The sequence below is a fragment of the Mycteria americana genome, chromosome 13 (genome assembly GCF_035582795.1).
Source record: "Mycteria americana isolate JAX WOST 10 ecotype Jacksonville Zoo and Gardens chromosome 13, USCA_MyAme_1.0, whole genome shotgun sequence".
Lineage (NCBI taxonomy): Eukaryota > Metazoa > Chordata > Aves > Ciconiiformes > Ciconiidae > Mycteria > Mycteria americana.
Genome location: NC_134377.1, coordinates 6,298,728 through 6,318,797, shown reverse-complemented (window position 1 = coordinate 6,318,797; position 20,070 = coordinate 6,298,728). Strand labels below are relative to the sequence as shown.

Here is a 20,070-nt window from a genome sequence, read left to right as displayed (position 1 = left end):
GTGAGCCGCCAGCCCGCGCCCCGCTCCTGCTGCAACACCCAGGAGGCCGGGAGATCAGCCCTCGGCGCACAGCGCGGGCACCTGGGTCTCCCGTTAATTAATCACGGCCTGAATCCCCCAGCGCAGCGGGTAATTACAGAGAGCGGGTGTCCCCAGAGAGCCCGGGCCTTTTCAGGGAGCAGCGGCAAGCTCCCTTGGAGGAGCAGCCGCGAGCTGGTGCGGTGTCAGCACGGGGGTGCCAGGCAGTGCACACCCCGCTGCTGCCCTGGGGACACCCCAGCTGCTGTCCCCGGGGAGCTGGGACCCAGATCCGGGCAGGGACAGTGACAAGACCGTGTGCCCCGAGGAAGGTCGCCCAGGGAGTGCCTGTGCCCTGCCATGCTCTCCCCGGGTCAGCCAGCCTCTCACCCGTGCCTCTGTCACCCCCAGCCCCAGCCTGCCGTGAGCACACATTGGAGGGACAGTGGCAGACATCGGACGAGTCTCCTGGGTTTGGCAGGAGGGACTGGGGAGGTCCCAGGGGAGCATCACATCGAGGAAAGAATGCATTTCTTCCCGAAAGAGGGGCTACCCGCCAGCCTGCAGTAGGCACTTAAGAGCTGCTAAGAGTCACCTCCAGCCCTTCAGGGAACCGGGGCAAGAACAAGAAACATCTGCGTCCTCTTTTTAGACTCCAGCCAACACTTAACACACTCAAGATGACTGGAAACAGATTTAGAGCAGTGGTTAATGACGTTTGCTGCTGCTTGTAAGCAGCACGCACCTGCTACTGCCAACAGAATGCTATTTCGAACAAGCTTGCCCATGCCAGTGCTCCCAAATCCTCCTTGCTGCATCAGGTTTGGTCCCTCCATCCTGTGCTCCAGGAAGGACAGAGCAAAGACCCAGGCTGTCCAGAAGAGGGGCTGCTCTGCACAGGGCCAGGGTCCCTTGTCCGAGAGCAGGCACCTAGAGGAGGAAGGTGCTGCTTTCTCTCTGTTCCAGCTACAGCCCTTTCTGTCCGCCTCTGACACAGTTTCAAGCTGAAATCGGGGCAGCTTGCAAAACCCCAGAAGGTAGATTACATCTTTGGTGTTCCTGATCTGCACAGGAAGCAACGAGGTCCACATCAGCACTTTTAAGAGGATGTTGTACTGTTCAACTTGCACTTAATCGCCCAAAACAACTGGCAAGGGAATACCAGAGCTGTACTGGAGGCAGGCAGCAGCAGGGAGAAGCTCTGGGCTGCAGCAGTGGTGGGATGTTAAACTGCATCTCGGCAGCAGCCTGCAGTCCCTTCCGCAGTGCAGTCAGTCTCAGCCTCCCACAGGAGCTTTTACAGGAGCTGTAAAGCAGAGGGGTTCCCCCATCCCCACCACTAGAAAAGAGGGACCACCTCATCCAAGTGACAATATAATTTTGTTTATTTTCCTTTAACACACTGCTGGTTAAAACTGCCAGACAGTAGATTTCAGAACATTCCCTCAACCAAACATCCTGGGGAAATTAAAAAATAAAACCGCTACTGTGTACCAAAAATAAAATAACCCACCCCCACACCCATCTTTTCCCCGAAACTAGTCCCTGCAAAGCCAATGCAATCAGAAATAGACATCTGTGCTTTTCACCCAGGGCCCAAGCTTGCTGCAAAACAAACTAAAAAAAAAAAAGTCACTGCAAGTTGTTTTAACACAAAGCAATGGACAGTAAAATAAAAAATCCTCCTTAAAAACCCTTTGTACTGGTGACAAGTACAGATGGAGATGTCTCCCCACACTGTTTAGCCTTTACAGACAACTTAGACCTGCAGCTTCAACTAGTTTGTGACGTGTCCTTAAGTGCCAACAGCACAGGTCCCTTCCATGCGTCCCAGCCTACGCAGCTGGGCACTATGGAGCAGTGGGACCATTTGCCTATGCTAAAAGCTGCTACAGCGATGGGACCCAGACATCACTGCCACCTGCCTAGCACCTTGCAGTCCTGGCTGCTGCCTCCTGGCACAAGGCACAAATCCTGCCTCTGCTCTCACATTCTGCAGGGCTGCTTTACCAACCTGGCTGCTTCTTGAGTGGGAAAGCCCTGAACACACAAAGCCCCTGTAGAAACCACAAAAAAATTCAAGCCACTACTTGCCAGCAAGTTTCCAGACACTGCTTCACTCCAGCACCCTAGCTCAGGAGCTGTTATAGTGCGACAGAACAGCCGTGATAACACAGGCAAGCACATCCCCGCTACGTGCGACTGGGAACAACTCCAGGGCAGAGATCCTGCGTTTCCTAGATTCACACTCTCCCCAGTTAAACTGGTTCAAGCTGTACTTTGCCCCTTGCCTTGAAATCTCCATCACACAAACTCTTTAGCAAAGACCTTTGATGTTTGCAAAAGATTATTCACATTTTCTAATCAGCCAGCACTGTTTCTAGGAGGGAAGAAAGCACTTCTGTTTTGTTGATTTTTTCTTTTTTTTTTTTTTTTTTTTTTAAATAAAGCACTTTTTGGGGGAAAAAAAATCAAAACCTATCAGTAACCTGCAGTAGCGTCCCACTGATCAGCCTGGGGACAACACCGCCACATCCCTCCCCCTCCCACATCTTCCCCCCAGTCTCCAAAAATAGTATTTAATATACAGCAATAAACTCTGAGCAAGCCAGAGTCCCGGAAGACATGGACCTGCTTTCACCTCTCCCATCCAGCCCAGCACCATTTCAATGCGGTTGCTACTATACTCCTGGGACAAATCTGTTTGGATCCAAGGTGAAACGCACACGCCCCAGCCCCGCTGGGCAGCGCGTGAAGCAGGGGTACAGCACAGGAGGCCTATTCGTGTAATCACATCTCTGAGCCTTCACAGCTCCAGCCTGGTGTTGTGTTTGTGCCATTGAGAATACTTGTCTGAGCCTATTTGGGACTAGCCAGTGAAGACTGGTGGAACCAGGCTGACGTTAAAAAAAAGCATCCTTGAATTGTATTAGACTTTGGCATTTGTTGTGGAGATGCAGAAGCGCCAGTAGGTAAATTATCTCAGAGCTGGCCCAGCTCCCATTTCCCTTGGATTCTCAGCAAGGATATTTCCCTCCCCGCCACATAAGTGCAAGAAGCAGACGGATGTCTCCCACATTTGAGCACCAAACAGAGCCTGAAACACTTGGTACTTCACAGCTGCTCAGAATCTGTCTCACATCAAGGGCTGAAGCTGCTCTGCTGGTCCTCTCCCTCCTCCTGCTGTTTTCCATCAAAGACAGGCTTGTTCAGCCCAGACTTCCCGTATCAAGACACTTCCCTGGCTGTTGCAGTCCCATTTCAACTTAAAGGAAGGCCAAGGGGCAAAGCCTGGGTCTCTGCTCCCTGTTCAGACCCAAACAGTGCAGGGCAAGCCCTTGGCAAGTGAGTTTGGGGGGCAGGACCCCCCCAAGCCATGCTCTGCACCCAGAAGCTGTAGGCACCATATGACTACCAGGACCCAGCCGTGACTCACTTGGCTCTGAACTGCACAGACACGCAGGCACCAGACTGTCTGGAAGTTCTCCATCCTGCCTTCAGGAGATTCCTGGGGGAGATCAGACCTGAAGGAGCTCTTCCAGTTCTTCTATCCCCTGCTAGGCTTTTTTTCCATTGACCTCAAGGGCTGGAACCAAAGATACTCACTCGCAGTTCTCTGCTTCAGCTGTGACCTCCGGAGCTGGCATCCAGGGACAGCGAGACAGTCCCCAGCTGATCACAAGGGCAGGGAATGCCTGTCCCTTGAGGAAAAAGAAAAACAACTCAGAAGCTCCTTAAAAAAAAAAAAAGCAGCTTCTTCAAATAGACTTTTATTCAAAGCCTGAGACAAAGGCACCAAAAAGAGACAGGAATTCATTTGGCTTTCTGCTCACTGCCACCTGGGATACTCAAAAGGGTCAGAGCTGTTGTTTTAGTCACACAGAAGGGGAAAATGGCCTGGCTTAAAGGTCCAAAAGGAGGGGCTGATGAGGGGGTAATTAAAATAGGCTTTGTAACCACTACCATGAGGCTGGATCCAGGCCCAAAACATGGTCGACGGTGTCATCTCCCCTTTAAGTGGAAGCTTTATTAAAATTGCCTTATCTGCCCCTCTCTACACAACCACTCCACGAATCAAGCCAGGGTCTGTTCTGACCCAGCTCCCCACACTGCTGCACAGGGACACATGCTTCATCTGCCTGCTGCTGGCTGGAGAAAACAAAGCACAAACAGGCTTGTCTCTAACCAGTCTCAGTTAAACATCATCTTGGATATTCCCTCAAACACCCATGCTGGAAAGCTACAGCCAACCCAAACTTTCTTTCCCTGGTCACAACCAGGTACCTTGTTACACCCATCTGGGTGGCCTGCAGGTGCCAGACAGAGATGACAAGTGGAACTAGCCTGAATATGGCATTCACAGCAAGGTGCTGACTGGTTATCCCCTACCATCCTCCTGTGTTCCCACATGCTTTGTTTGAAGACTCCTTCTGAGGCAAACCTGTCAGGAGGGGACAGATCAACAAGGAAAACTGCTCATAGCACCGTAAGAGGCTCAGGAACCCTCCAACCACCCAGACACCAGCTCTGTAGTGACAAAAATGGATAAAACCAGAGCCAAAATAACTTAAGTTGAAGCCATGAAGGATGAACTATTCCTCCTCCCTATTCTTATTCAAAGACGACAAATTCATTTGAACTGAGCAACTGGAACACAACAGATCACGCCCTGCACAGCTTTGCCTTAGGGTGGCTGATGGCACCAAATGGGTGCCCTGGCTGCCAGGAGAGGCAGGGATAAACTATCCTAGAAGACTTGTCTCCAACTTTTGCACACTTAACTGCACACCTCTTTTCTCGTGCTAGGCAAGGTGCAGAGATTACTGGGTGAGCCACAAGAAGCCAAGTGATTCCTTGCTTCAAGGATGCTCAAATAAAATGCAACCTAAATGGCCTGGAGGAGAACAGCTCCTTACAGGGAAGCTTGCTTTCAAGTCAAGGTTCTTTGCTTAACAAATCAGCACAGTTCATGCTTCTCAAAACTGATAAAGATCTAAATGTCTCTGTGCTCCAGTTAGAGCAATCCCAAAAACGCTGGAGAATCTCTGCAGGCACCATCACCAAACAAAACAGAGGTCACATTTTATAAGAGTTTTATAAGTACTAGGATTTTAACAGCAGCTAGAAGACGAAGCAGACAACTTCAAGCTTACCACCTTTTCATCCTAAGGTTTGTTCTGAAGATCTGCTCTCTCTAAAGCCTGTCTTCTTGTTCCCATGTGGCAGGGACCCTCTTGCTTCTCCCAGACTGGCTGTTAACACTTGTGCAATTGGAGAGAAAGTAATTAAGGTCCTACTGCTTGCTTTTTAGCTCACAGACACAGAATTAGGGTCAGGCCTATAGCAGTGATGTACGCGATCAGAAAGGCAAGGTTCAGTGCCACTGCTGTGCAGAGCAGTGCTTTGACACCTCCCCCAGCTCCCATTCTGGAGCCCCTGAGCTGACAGCTCATAGCACAGCCTGAGGGTTAGGAGGAAGAGAAGGCTGAAGCTGCTTGGGCCCAGCAGAGCAGAAAGGCTGCTCCTCCAGTTTCTTTTCCAGAGACTAGGGAATTCTGCAACCCTTCTCAGCTCAAAGAAAGGCTAAGCCACTGCAGGGGATCAAACCCAAGAACAACCGCTAAGAAAACTCAGGTCCAGGGAGGAGCAGCAGCAAGGAGGACACTGCTCAACGCAGCTGCTCCGGGCAAAGAGAGAGCACTTCTGAGAACAACAGAGATAGCATGAGGTGAAGTGTTCTGTGAGCCCAGAGCTCAGTGGGATCGAAGCTGACCCGCAAGCACCCAACCATGCCTGGGCCAGATTCTGCTCCAGCACACAGAACATCTTCCTCCTGCCAGTCAGAAGTGCTCAAAGTATCAGAGACCAAGATCGTGGGAAGGCAGCTGCTTGGGCCCTGCAGCTCTGGATCAGCAGGCACAGCGAAGGCTTTTGCTCTGCTCAGCCTCTGTCAGGCAGGCACAGGCTCTGCATGTGGAAACAGAAGCCTCTTGCAGAAATATCCCCAGGGGAATCAGGTGACCTTGTCTCCAGTGTTCTGCTCACTTCCAGATCTCTGGAGGGCAACAAACCACCTTGCTCTACAGTACTGAAATGTTGGACATCTGCCCCTTCACCACAGTGCCTTAATACGCAAAAGGCCAAGCTAACTGAAGACACTAACCAACTCCACTGCACTTCTCACCACTTGCAGGCAGGCCTGGTCCCTACACAGGGAATGAGAGCTCACAGGGAGCATCCGCAAGGTTGCTCCGCTCTGTCCTACAGCACAGGTTGTTCACAGTCACAGGGCAGGGAGGGGAGCTAACCGTTAAGAAGGCCAAGAAACAAGTCCAGAACCTTCTCTCTAGGTCATCTGATTCTCAGCTTCTTCCAAAGGAGAGGTCACTTGCTAGAAAAGGCAAAACAAGGAACTGGGCTTAAAATTAAACCTTTGAAAAGAAAAGGATATTAAAGGAAACAAAAGCCATAATCAATACAGAAAACAAGTGCATCTCATCAGACGCCAACGTCAGCCTCTCGCAGGCTACAGCAGAATCCCTCTGCAATGGATCTAACATTACAATTGTCAAACTAGGAAAGTCTCTCCCAATTGGTGCAGCAAATCAGGCCAGATAAATCCCTCTGCTCCTGGCGCAGCTTGCACTCTTAGGAGGGGAACGTCTCCACGGATGCTGAGCAGCTAGCTGGAGTCTTGGTATCTTTATGCAGGCGAGTACCATACATCGTGTTGCACATATTCAGGGAGATGCTGAGCCAGGCTCCATCCTCCATAGTCGTTAAGTCACCCAACGGCACCACCTCCACGCTCCTGGACAAAACGTGTACCCAGGCCTGGTTTTAGGAGCTGCTTCCCTGCTTAAGGAACCATATTCCACCCAGCAAAGGCAGAGATCTTGCAGCACATGGCTTTCTCTCAGTGTGGGACATGGCCCAGGACTGCTAGCATCAGCTTCCAACAGCCCAATACACAGACAGCCAGGACTCGATTTACTCTTGGATGCCCCAGGGAGGATCAGAGGCTGCACATGGTGCGAAGGGGAAGGCGAGAGCCTCGCTGCTTGCTGGCAGGGGGAAGGTAAGCTCCCTCTTACCTGGACCTGCTATTCATTCCAAATGAATCATCTTTTTTTTTTTTTCTTTTTTTTTTCCTTAAATTATGAACAATATGGAGAAATTGAAAGCAACCATGTTTGGTCCAACTCCTTCCCTCCCAGCCCCTTGGCTGATGCTCTGTGGGGCTTGCTCTCACAATCGGCAGAGGCAGAAGAGGGTAGGAATGAAGACACCAAAGGCCACCAATATAGGAAACATGAGGCTGCTGTTGTCCGAGGCATAGGGGTTTGGTGTGCGTGGGCCTGACTGAACCCGGTTCTTATTTGCCTGTTTTTTAACACTGGAGCCATCATCATATTCATCTTCATCATCATCTTCCTCTTTTTTCTCCAGACCTGGGTGCGGCTGCAGCTTTGGAACATCTGTTGGACAAGACAAAAGGTTGCAAAGAGGCAGGATGTAACCTGGGAAAATCATCCAAGTCACTCCATTCCCCTCTCCCCGACCCAGAATGTACACCAGCAACAGGGCACCTGACACCACATCAACGCCACAGCCAGCGCACCCCAGGAAATAGGAGCATCCTCCCTCACAGAGGCTCACACCACTATTTCTTTCCTCCATGATGCAAAAGCATCTAAGGACCCAGTCTGCAAAGAAAATGACATCCATCCACTCCGTCTACTTGTCACACAGGAGAAGTTACAGCACAAAAGCACACTTACAGCATACACAGCCAGGTACCACAGCTGCTCAGGGAGATCTAGTCAAGAGCAAGCACCTACTGCCTGCAGGACCAGCAGATACAGGTGCAAACAGGAACAGGAACAACCCTTCCCACAAGTGGTCCTACCTTACATCATTGCACCCCTCAACCCCAGACCTATCAGAGCAGAGTGGCCCAACCCCACTCAAATCCAGTCCTCTGAGCCTGGAGCCTGAACTGCAGGTCCCCGCACAGCAAGGTGCCAGCCAGCCACAGAGTTATGCACCAATCTTCAGCAACACTTGGCAATCCCTGACCAATAGTAAAGCAAACTGATGCTTTGGTCAGAGAGGGGTCCTAAACCTCCCCTGTTCAAGAGCTAGGGGGGCTCCAACTCCAGCACAGACTTACAAAGAGGGTGATGAAAGAGCAAGGACTTTACTAGCACTCGCCACTGCTACCAGAGGAACTGATATCTGGCAAAAACCACTCCCTTTTCCTCGAGCTGAGATGGCAAAACAAAGCTCCAGGTAAGAAACACTTAACTACTAGCTAAAAGGTCTCTGTAAATTACTTGTCTGCAGGGCTGCTGCTGACATCCAAGGCCAGAGGTAATTTACCTACAGCTTATAGCTGTAGCTATAAGCCAAGACTGACCAGACGCATTCCCTTCTCCTCTACCCCATATGCAGGGAGTCCTGAACCAAATAGATTTTCTTATTCCAACAATAACGCAGCTTTGTGCACTTGGAGGAGAAGGGGGACACTACACACCTATTTCATTCCACAACTGCACTCTGTGGGAACTCGTTGAGAGAGAAACAGTTTTGGCAGAGGTGGGTCAGCAAGAGCTATGATCTCATGGTCTGAGAAGCAACAGGCTGCTCTCCAAGGCGCAAGAGCCTTCTGGCTCAAAAACTGTGCTTACCTTCCACTGTTCCTTGTAGGATGTACAGGGCACAGATTTTCGGATTGTCATAGTAGCCCTAGAGAAAGCAAAGAAGGAAATCAGTGCTGCAGCTTTGAGGCAAGAAATATTCCCCCCACCTACCATCATGTCTCCTCCCCCAGCACACAGCTGCATCACATGGTGGGGAAGAAGGGAAAAGGAAGATCAGGGCTCTGCCCAGCAAAGCTTATTACCTTTACAAACTCAATGTGGAGCTTCCCTGTGAATGTGGAAACCTCTCCCTGGACACTCAGTTTCCCCTTTTTGATACTCATGGGAATGATCTCATCATGAGCTGTGCTGTGTCCCACTCTGTCAAAAATGTCCAAGTCCTTCACCACCACATGGCCATTCAAGCGAACATCAAATACCTTCAGGGCAGAAGAAATGACAGAGTGTCAGAACGGATTCAGGCACGTGACAGTTGAAAGGGCAACAGAACAGGAGAGGTCTCTGCTTGTTATGCACCCAGGACCAGAAAGCATTGGAGCATTCACCGTCCCACCACACATGCTCTACTCCCTTGGGAAGGATTCAGAGCCCAAACACAGCCAGGTAAAGACACTGAAGCATTAACATTGCTTTCAAATACTCTGAAATCTGCCTTCAACTTTTAAAATAACCCCTATGTCTGCTGTTCAGAACTGAGGACAGCACAATTTTATTCTGGTTTATTCATACTTTTCTTTCACAGCTTTCTTCCACTTACTGGCTGAGGACCTGCTCCTACCACCCCAGGGTGGCTGCGGCACACCACACCCTAGGCAGTTAAGCCATTTCTAACTAACAGCCTGCAGCAGAGTGGAGAAGAGGAAACAAGCTGGTGAAGTACCCAGGGTTTGAAGGAGGTAAAATGTTGAACTGCTAACCACATCTGTGAATTCAGAGTGAAAGTCCTCCTCAGGATTGTAATGACTCAAACTTCGCTCAGCACCTGGGGAATCCCAGCAGAACCACATGAAGGAAGAGGAACCAAAGATGCCGCCTCAGCCCTTCAGTTTAATCTGAGGCTGCTTTTTGCATCCATTCTGTAAGCCAGCCCCACCAGTTCTGCTCCCTGAAATACGTCTCTGGCAGGAAGGCAGCACAGGGCTTAAGGAGCAGGACTATAAAGAAGCTGATGGAGTCAGGGGAAAGCCAGACTAAAACACACACCAATTCTCTCCCAATTTATCACAGGGCTTTGAGTTCTTTGTGCTTCTGCTTCCACGTCTGTACATGACGGATTTCAAAAGTGGGCAAGGATTATTCTTCTCTAAAGAGCAATAACGAGGGTTGAATTTAACTCTGTGCTTTTGGGATCAGTTTGAACCAGTATCAAGTCTTATTACATTTGTAAAAATTGTTTTCAGTAGGTTATTTAAACCATATCACTTCCCCGATTCAATCTGTGCAATACTTCGAAAAAGGCAAAAACATTTCTTCTCAAAGCCAGCACAGCCTAAACAGATCATAAAACTCTAGTGCTAGTTATGTTTAGTTGCACATGTTTGTTTGAATACTTTGTAATGCAATTTTCCAGGCCAAATGTGTATCTGGAACGTCAAAGAGAACTCAAAGTTTCAGAGCCCATGAGAGCCCTAGGAACGAAGTTAACCATTAGCGCCTTACTTCACACCTTTCTCCAGCATGCAAAGCAGCAGAGGCAACCTGGACACGCACAGTCTTAGCCAGAAACTCGCATCAAAGAGACAAGCTGTTGCTTACCTTCTGTTGAGACTGTGCAAAATAGACCTCTGCAAACTTCAACACCAGCACATAGTCACCCTCCTCTTTGATGGGAACTTCATAGCCAAAGGTTTCCTCGTTGTAACGCTCGGTCTGGTACAGAATCTGATCTTCCGCGTTGGATCGTAAGATTGGCAGCTTCATACCGTAGTCAGAAGCTGGGTTTCAAACGCAAAACAGTGAGAGGAAGGGTTAATTTCTGAGGCACATGGAAGAGACACTATATACTCTTGAAGTGCTTAACTCCCTAAACGCCCTCGTCAGACCTGTCTCCCCTCCTTGATCTGACCAGGAGGAGGCACTACTGGAGCAGAAGCAGAGGTGGCCAAAGCCCCAGAACCTAGGTCCTGTGGAAAAACAGGCCTGGACCTGCTGCAGTTTAAGGCACAGTAAACTCACTCACACCGTTTCAGAAAGAAGAGTCTGTTTCACAAACAGGGCACAGAGCCAAAGGACTTGGCCATTGACTCCTGCTTCAAAGAGGAAAAACACCTAGAATATTTTTACAACATTTTCGAATTACAAACTCTGAGTTCAAAAATGAAACAGTCAGAGTAGGACTGACTCAACTCATTCATTCAACAAATTTGAAGGTAGCAGTTGATAGCATCAGGTTTTAGAGACTCACCCTCCTCAAGTGAAAACCTGGGGAATGGTGGAAGGGTGAAAAGCATTAGACATCTTACAAAACCCTTTCTTCTCACCACAGCCATGCAATATCTGCCAGCTTGAAGACAGGAAGAAGGAAGTAAGAAAGATACACAAGGGTTTCAAGAGCACCAGTAGCTCCATCAGCTGCTGTTCTCACAGACACCCAGCTGAAATGGGTGCTGCCTGCAGGCATATGAACAGCCCCTTGGAAAGGGCCCAAACAACATTCCCAAATGGGACAATAACTGAGAAAATAACAGAAATAATAAAATTTGCCTCTTCTCAGTCATTATTTCACCACCTCTAGAGCAGCCCTCAAAAGACCTTAACCTGACTTGACATTTTATTGTGTCAGGGTTACTGTACAAATGCAAACTGATGCATGCCTCAAGAGCTCCGAATCAAGTAATTCCCCAGCGAAGCAGGGGCAGGAGGGAAGGCTGTGGACACCATCTGCCCACTGGCACTTCAGGCAGGAGAAGTTGATCCAGACAAAGTTCTCTGCTGACACTTGCCACTTCCACCCCCATTTCCACGGGAACAGACACTGCATTGGCCAAGACAAAGCAAGAACTACTAACCCGGCACACGTTGCCAAAGATGGAGCCAATGCAAACGAGTGAGAGGAAATTAATGCCAGTTCTTAGTCTCCTGTTTCACACAGAGCTACTCAGGCAATCTTCTGCTTCTCTTTACCACTCGAACCTGGGCGCAAAGGCTGAAGACTCTAATCACCAGAAATACAGAGGGTGAAAAGTTTAACCTGTCCTCCCACACAGATATTTCTGGCCAGCTACAGATTTCAGTGATAGCAAACCAAGGTCTCCACAGAAGTCAGCTCCTATTAGAGGAATGCCTGTATAGGAAGAAAGTCCTTTAATAACCAAGAAGGTAACTGGAGAGGAAGACCTGTCACCTGCATATCAGAGGTCTGTTGAAATAGCGGTGGAAGCGAGCTTGATTTCACAGCGCACTGGGTGCGCTGAGAGGTAGCTCACCGAGAGACAAGCAGTACGCATTAAGCTGCAACTCAGCTACGTTTGGCACCTGGCTATTCTGTAATTGCCATCAGCACATTTTATCCCTAAAGGCACAGGATCTGAACTGAGGCTTGAAAAAAAAGGTTTTAATTCGCCCAGAGGCAGTGCAGCCCAGAAACACCATTTCCTCCCAGTGAGCCACATATTTCTGCTGTAGCCATTACATGCCTATCAACACAGAGAGGAACCCAGAGTAAACTGAACAATGGTGCAATAAAAAGCCATTGAGGGAAAAGCAGCTGAGAGCTCAAAGGGGTAAAGTCTCTTCCACTGTGCCTGGCACTGCTGGCTGAAGCAGGATTACTGGAACAGCCTGCTGTTCAGAAGAGACACCACAGGCTTTCCCAAAAGGAAGAGCATGTCACAGTGTACTCAAAAAAGACCCTTTTTTCTCCTCAACTCAAAAAGAAATTATTCAAGTCCACAAGGACATTCTCCTTCAGGTCACACATGAGAGGTCTGTGAAGGGAAGCTGATCTACAGTGATCGGGGCACCTTGTGTGACTGGGGCACCAGCTTCCACAGGGATAAAAAACTCCTAACAAACTGTATTAGTATTTAAATGTGACCTCCCCTGTATCCATTGTGCCCAAGCAGCTCTCCATTCGGGATAGCACTCATGCAGGGTGAGCAACAGCAGTCCTAGCTGTATAGCACAGGACAATCCTCACCATCCTACATGGAAGCAGTGATAGTTAGACTTAAAAGTCAACAGATAGCTCATCTCCTCTGCACTCCACCACTCACCTGTAACTGACAGCAGGAGCAGCTCAGCACAGCTAACTTTTCAATACATTTGTGAATCAACTAAGTTTTGGTGCACCAATTATCAGAAACAGGTAAAATTCATACAACCGGAGCAGTTTCAGGGGAAGTAGGAAAAGGTAATCCAAGTGCAAGTGCAATATTAGTTCTCCATCCTGTCCTTAATGGTAGATAGAAGATTTTACTGATTCAGTAGTTAGAGCAGCTGATCACATCCCATCTGCCTCTACTTCTGCTTCTGTCCCTGCCCCGCTCTTGAACACCCTGCCAGGACTGGAGCTCAGCTGCTCAGTGGAGCAGACCAGCCTGCTGCACCTTCCTCCTGCCCGGCGCCAGCACTGAGGCTCCCAGCAAGCGCTCCTCCCTGTTGGGACCAGACTGCTGGTGGCAGGCATCACCCCGCACCGTGAGCGATTCAGCTGCGCAGAGCTGTTCTCACTTTACTGAGAGCGCTGCAGGCTGGGCTTCAAACTGGCAGATCTTCGTATGGAAACTGGGGTCTTTCAATGGAAAACGGAAAAAAAGGAGCCAGGCGGCTGCATGCGGCCGGTTTGGCAGCCTGACCGCTCCCGTCGCCTTTCCAGCCGAAATTCCACTCCAGCCCACGAGGAGCGACTTCCCCTCCGGCATTACACAACCCCGCAGCCCGAGGCCGGGAAAACCAGCCCGAAGCCCGCAGGGCTCATCCCGCCGCCACCGGGGCCCAGGGCCCGCTCCGCCGCGGGGATGGGGGGGGTGCAGCCCCCAGCCGGGCCCGGCGGGAGGACAGGGGTGGCCGCGGTCCCGGTGGGTGACAAGTGCCGTGCGGGGGCTGGACCGGCGCTCCCCGAGGGCCCTCGCTGTCCCCCGGCCGCCCCCTCCGCGACGCCGGGCCCGGGCGGCTGAGGGAGAGGAGACCCCGCCTGCGGGCCTGCCCGGGCCACCGCAGCCCTGCGGGGGCTGCGACCCTCCGCGGCGGGGCCGGGGGAGGCGGGACGGCGCCGGGGGGACGCGAGTCCCGGACCCCCGCCGACACAGGCGGGCTTCGCCGCCCCCGGCGGAGCGGAGCCGAGCGGGCCCTGAGGGCAGCCCCACCGACACCCCCCCCGGCGGGCCGCCTGCGCGGCACCGGCGTCCCCCCCCGCCCTCACCTCGGCCCACGCGGCCCTCGAGCGGGTCCTTGCGGAAGTGGATGCCGTTCACGTCCACATGGGCATCGCCGCCCGCATTGACGGCCCAGACGACGCTGTCGGCGAGGCCGCCCGCCGCGCCCCGCAGCAGCGGCAGCAGCAGCAGCACCAAGGGCGGTAGCAGCGGCGCCCCGCGCGCCCCGGCGCCCACCATCTCGGGCTCCCGGCGCCGCGCCCGCCCCTTCCTGCCGCCGCCAGGGGGCAGCCTACCCCGCTGCCGGGGCGGAGCGCGCACCGGCCAATCCACGCGCCGCAACGCGAATATTAATTTTCTGCCCGCCTGCCATTAGGCGGCCGCGGGCCTCTATCTGCATATTCATAATGCGCCGGGCCAATGGGCGGCGGGACCGGGCGAGCAGGCTTCGTTGAGAGGCGAGGGGACAGCGGCGCGCTGCGGAGGGAGGCGTGTCTGGCGGAGCGGGCCGGCCCGGAGCGGAGCGGAGCGGGCAGCCGGTCCCTGCGATCCGGGAGTGCCCAGGGCCGGTACCGCCCGCTCGGGGAGGGGAGCGGAGCAGAGCGAGGGTAGAACCGGCTGCCCCAGGAAGGAGTGGTGGGGAGGGACGAGGCTTCCCAGCGGCGTCTCCGAAGCGGGGACGCAGCCCGGCGAGCTCCCCTCAGCGCCGGACGCCTGAGGGAAGTGCCCCGCCCCCTCCGCCCCTCCAATCAGGGAGCTCCAGCGCGGCCGGACGCAAAGCACTGTGGGACGGCGGCGGGAAGCGGGGAGGCCGATGGGTTGCCGAGGCAACGGGCGGCGCTGCGGCAGGCAGCTCGGGGGAGCGGCTGGGAGCGGAGCTGGGGGAGTGGGAGCTCCGCTGCCGTCGGGGGCGGCTCCTCGTTACATCCCGGTAGTTTCGTGTCCGCTGTACTCTGAAGAGCAACTCCCAATACCGATTCGCTGCCTCAGGAAAACACGCCGTTTCCCCCTTCGCCCCTGCCATGGAGCATGGGAAAAGGCAGCTACCGGCCCGCCCGGTAAGGAGTGAGGCAGCTGGGTGGCGTGCAACCACTTTGGACCACAATAATCTGCTTGAAAAGTAAGACAGCCAATAAAAGAGGAGCTAACCGTTACGTTGCCAGTGATTTTTCTCCCTGTGTTGCATTTTACAGGAGAACGTAAGACCCTGTTTTTTTCTCGAGGACCTTGGCAAGGTCTTGGGAGGGCTGGAGTGAGACATCGTAGGGGGAGATTGGATGAAACTCACTCACTACACGGGGGGGGAGCAAATAACTTAATGTTTGCCTCCATGTTTGCCCTTCTGTCTGATCTTGGTGTTCTTCAAAGCTTCAGATGCCAGCCAAGCCTCGCATCCGTGCTTCAGTCACCAACTGCATTAGCAGCCGCTGCTCCTAAGTCCCAATGACGTTTTATTAATTTGTGTCTACCACAATGCCTTTAGAAATGAAGACTTAGAGCTGCAGATTGTGAATGAAATGGGCTTGTTGCTTTTGTAATGTACCTCAGAGGCCTCTTAACAGGAGACAGCCTTGGAGAAGTGAAGTCAGTTTGGTGAGGGGAGAGTAACCACCCACCCCCTGCTCCCTAACCTGCTCTGCCCAGGTCGAGTGGGCCCCAGAGCGTGTCCTTGCTGCTGTCACATCGGCTCTTGGGCTCGTGGTATAACTGGGCTGGGGCAGACATGGCACCGCTGTGTTCCCATGCCAGCCTGCTGCCGGGAAGCGGTTCCTGAAACTGCAAGGTGGCTTAAGAAACCACATCCAGAAAAGCAGTGTAAAATGCACATGCTTAGCACCTCTCCAGACTAAGCCACCTCACGCTTGGTCCTGGGAAATCGTCTCAGCATTACAGACCCCAGCCCTGGCACTGTCTGATCAAATACAGACTAATCTCCCGTATCCCTGCTGTGTTTGCGACCTGTTGGGTGTCCCCCAAGTTCAGTTAGCAAAGGAATACAAGCAGCCATGGCCAGAACAGTGCTGTCCAGTTGGCGAGGCTGAGGGAGGCCTCGTTAGAGCTCATTTGTACTGATTACAGATGATCCTCCCTAATTTCTCAAGATTTCTCAGCTTAAACTGCGATGCGCTTGGGTCAGGAGCACAACTTCAAAGCATGTGAACACTTTGTGTGTCACCAGGTTACTGCCATGAGCTGCAAAAGTGAAGTGAGAAGAGGGACAGTGTGAATCATCAGTTTGCTGAGGAGACGGCGGGGTTGAGGTTATGAACAATGTCCTTGGGTGAGAATCCTCATGTTTCCAGTCCTGAGACCCACCAGGGCAGCAAAGGTCCTGCCGAGGGCCACACAAAGGGCTTTGTGGGCTGAGGCAACTGGCCCGCTGGCCCCTGGGTCAACAGGGCCCTCGCAGGTCTCACAAACGCACACAAAATGGCAGCGGGGCCCCAAGCTGGGCAGAACCTGGCTGAAGCCCTACTGTACCTCTTGGTGAGCTGGGGAGTGTGAGGCTCATGGCAGGACCTTCGTTGCCTCGGTGGGCACAGGGGCTGTGCAGCGAAGGTCCTGGGTCTTCATTAAAAACCCAGCATCAAACTGCTCAGCCCAGACCAAATGTGTCCATGAGCAGGAATTCAGACATGAAGGGATTTACTAGCTAACATTTAGGTATGACCAAGACGGGTCACTCAGCTGAAGGGGCCTCTTTGGCCCCAGACATGTATGAGGGCAGCTGGGACGTAACCCAGCTCATTCCCTGCCTTGGGAGTGTCACCAGGGGCTTTCATAGCTGTGCCAAGCCTGGGGTCCCTGTCGAGGGCTCCCAGGGCTCCTGCACACCTCACAGCAAAATACCAGCAACTCTTCCTTGAAAAGAGAAGAGTTTCCTTGAAAAGGACAAGTTCCCCTCCTTGAACAGAGGGGAAAACCCCTCTCTTTCCCCTCCGTCCAAGGACTCAGCCTTTTTAGAGGGCAAGGCACTGAGCATTGCAATACCTCTTCTGCCTCCCCAGTCAGAGCATCTTCTAATAACTAGCCTGGATGATTATTGCCCAATAATCAGCAGCCCATCATGAAGCAAGAGGGATTAACTGAGCAGCAGCAAGTGAGGAGGGATAGTGGCTGTGCTCATCCGGGTGCAGGAGGAGTGCTCGCCCTGGCTCACAGTCTGGCCACAGCCGCTGGCAGAGGATGGCAGATGTGCTGCGATGGCCTGTGTCCGTGATGTCCTACACTGCTGCCCCTGAATCATTACTTGTGGTCACCAACAACTTGATGCCAGCTTGTGCCCCAGATGTCAAAGGCTCTGTATCCTGTTACTAATCCACTGAGCCATCAGCTCCCTTGATGCAGGCTGGATTTACACCAGTAACCTACAAGTGAAAGGCTCAGGGTTGTCTTCTCAATCCCTTGATCTCTCCCTGTCCCCTGGCAGCTGTGCCAAAATGACTCTGAGTCTTGAATCAGTCCTGCCTGGTCTACAGCCCTGATCATTCACAAACAGTGTGGGGCACGTGTGTGGGTATTAGTCATTTCCTGCAGGAAAAAGGGATCGGGATTTGGGATGTCCAAAAAGAGCAACGGAGACGTGTGGGTCAGAACCAGACCTCATGGCTAATGAGACATCTAAGAAGTCAATGTGAGCCAGCCCCACTGCCTGGGCCAGCTCCCAAACCACATGGGGCTACGGGGCTCAGGTGCCCGGAGGGGACCAGATCTGCCCTGCCATGTGGAGCTACTTGGAAGCCTCCCTGGTACCGGATTGGAGATGAGAGCAAAAGGATTATCTCTGGAATTAGATTATTTAGATTGGAGCTTTAATCTCTGACCCTGTCTGCACAAGAAAATAGTAAAACTCCCTGGGATTATTTGGGGTTTGTTGTGCAAGTAAAACCAGGCTTGCGGAAAGAGCTTCTGCTGGAAGGAAAAAAATTAATCCTTTCGAGACTTGCCCTATCTGACTTGTTCACTGTATCATGGCAAGACCTGGCAGAAAAGAGCTACAGATCATTTGGCAGAGACCCAGCTTTCCTCAGAAGTAGCTGTGGCTCCAGGACTGCCTGTGCAATGACACAAAGGTGTCCTGTGGCCACCCTTCCCCTAGCACCGGTGTCCCTGCATTTCTTGGGAAGACAAACACAGCTCTGCCATGGTACAAACACAGGGACCTGCCTAAGTGAAAATGGCAGTAGTTCGCAGAGAACATCACCAGCTACCGTGATGCTGTGCTGTGGATCAGTGCAGCTTCTAGAAATGGGTTTACAATTTTAAATAAATTAAGACTGTGTCCTGCCATCTGCCACTGCAGGCAAAAGATGCGGCTGCTCAGTGCAGGACCCGGGAAGGAGCAGGCAGAGGCAACCACCATGCCTGTTGCCACTGACTGTCCGTCAGGTTTGTGCATGCTGGCTACAGCACAAGGCATGTGCCCCGAGTCGTCACTGGTCCCCATGGGCAGGCACAGTCACTCTGCTGCATGCAGGCAAGCAGCACAGCTGTCCTCTTGCTCTGCATACACACGCACGCTTTTTCCTCAAAGGGCTCCACTGTAAGCGAAGCACATTTGTGTACAAACACTCCCTAAGGCAGGCACAAGCCTGCACAGGTCTCTCCCTCTCCAGTATTATCCTAAGTACATATATAACTTACCAGGACTCTGGACTCTGTTCAGTTTATCACCCTCATCTCCTAAGCACAATAGAGCTGCTGTACCAGTAAATATGGACATCAGTAAATATCCGTTTTCCAATTTCTTGGCTCACACCCACATTTCTAAGACTGCACCAGCTCCATAGATACACGCATAGTTTGCATACACCCACTTGCAAACAAACTCTTCTACTGCTGCACTCCCAGGTACCTAGCCGCACTCCCTGCTTTTATGTGCGCACACACAAACCTTTCCCAGTGCACACGCCTGTGCAAACACAAGTACACACACACACAAATATAAGGAGAGACATAGTTTTTCCACTGCTGGGATATCAGCCATTGCTGCAGCTATGCTGGTTGGCACAGCAACAGTAAAGCAGAAGAGAAAATCCTCCTTTGGGACATGGATTTGTGGACCCTGAGAATCTGAAAGGGAACCGGGGAAGTGAAAGATTTGAGATGGAGGAAGCAGGAGGATATTGATCTCTAACCTCCCAGTTGGAGTGAGGGGGCAACTGAGAGGAAAACAGCTCCCAGCCACACTGAGAAACACACAGCATTGATTATGTCCTTTGAAGCCAAGCAGAAATTAGTCCTGACAACTTGTGACTGCAGCTCTGCATAGAGAAAGGGGACAACTGTAGGCCTGGCAGAGCAGGGGAAGGGAGCAGGAAGTTGGGAGCATCTTGGGGAAAGGGGAAGGAGGATGAGCATCTGATGTGTCTGGAAGCAGCTAGTAGGGCCTGGAGGCTGCTGTTGTCACTGCTGCAGACACGTGCAGCATTTTTGAGTGTGAACAAGCTGGAGAGCAGGGCAGTGCCACACAAGGAGGCTCTCAGACAATCCCCGGCACCAACGGTGTAACAGCTCAGCTCCCGCAGCACGGCCCCCACTGTGCATACTCTCACAGTTGTGTTTGAAATGGTCTGAAAAGGGGGGGGTGGCTATTGCTGCCTACCCCCTCCCACCCAGCTCCCCTCTGCGCCCTTTCTCTCATTGCTCCTTGCCACGACGCCGCAGGGGCTCTCACCTGCCTCCTTGCAAGCCAGGGAGATGCAGAGATGGGGACCCTCCACACTGCCCTCATTGAGAGGCACCTCCAGGCCCCTTCACCGTGAGGACAGCAGGAGGGAGGGCAGAGCCCTGCCGCAGGCTTAGTGGCCAGCAGTGACTCCCCTTCCTACAGCAAGGACTTGCCTCTGGACCCCGATGCAGACACTGTGGTGTGCACTTGCTGCAGCCCTTCTCTCCCAGCCCAGCCACCACCTCTCACAGGGACATCCAGGCTCCACATCATTTCAGCGTGCATATTTATCGCTTTCCCCCCGCAAGACATGTATTTGAATTTACTGTTGGTAAACATAACCACAGGAGATGCGAATATGTGCCGGGGAAGCATAAATAACTCCACACAGATAGACACACAC

General features: G+C 52.2%; 1 protein-coding gene across 1 annotated transcript; it reads right to left on the bottom strand.

Annotated features, from left to right (window-relative positions):
* Positions 1-1,381: 1,381 nt before the first annotated feature.
* Positions 1,382-14,389, bottom strand: MLEC (malectin). Its single transcript, XM_075516656.1, has 5 exons — positions 14,044-14,389; positions 10,437-10,615; positions 8,924-9,100; positions 8,709-8,766; positions 1,382-7,496 (listed from the first exon to the last, which is right to left on the bottom strand). The coding sequence occupies exons 1-5, from the start codon at positions 14,234-14,236 to the stop codon at positions 7,267-7,269; spliced, it is 837 nt and encodes a 278-aa protein (XP_075372771.1). The 5' UTR covers positions 14,237-14,389; the 3' UTR covers positions 1,382-7,266.
* Positions 14,390-20,070: the final 5,681 nt, after the last annotated feature.

Coding starts and splice junctions, on each gene's coding strand:
- MLEC (XM_075516656.1), bottom strand. CDS start 14,236: ATGGTGGGCGCCGGGGCGCGCGGGGCGCCGCTGCTACCGCCCTTGGTG. Junction 9,101..10,436: donor TTGCACAGTCTCAACAGAAG/GTAAGCAACAGC, acceptor TCTGCCCTGAAG/GTATTTGATGTTCGCTTGAA. Junction 7,497..8,708: donor CCTACAAGGAACAGTGGAAG/GTAAGCACAGTT, acceptor CTTGTCCAACAG/ATGTTCCAAAGCTGCAGCCG.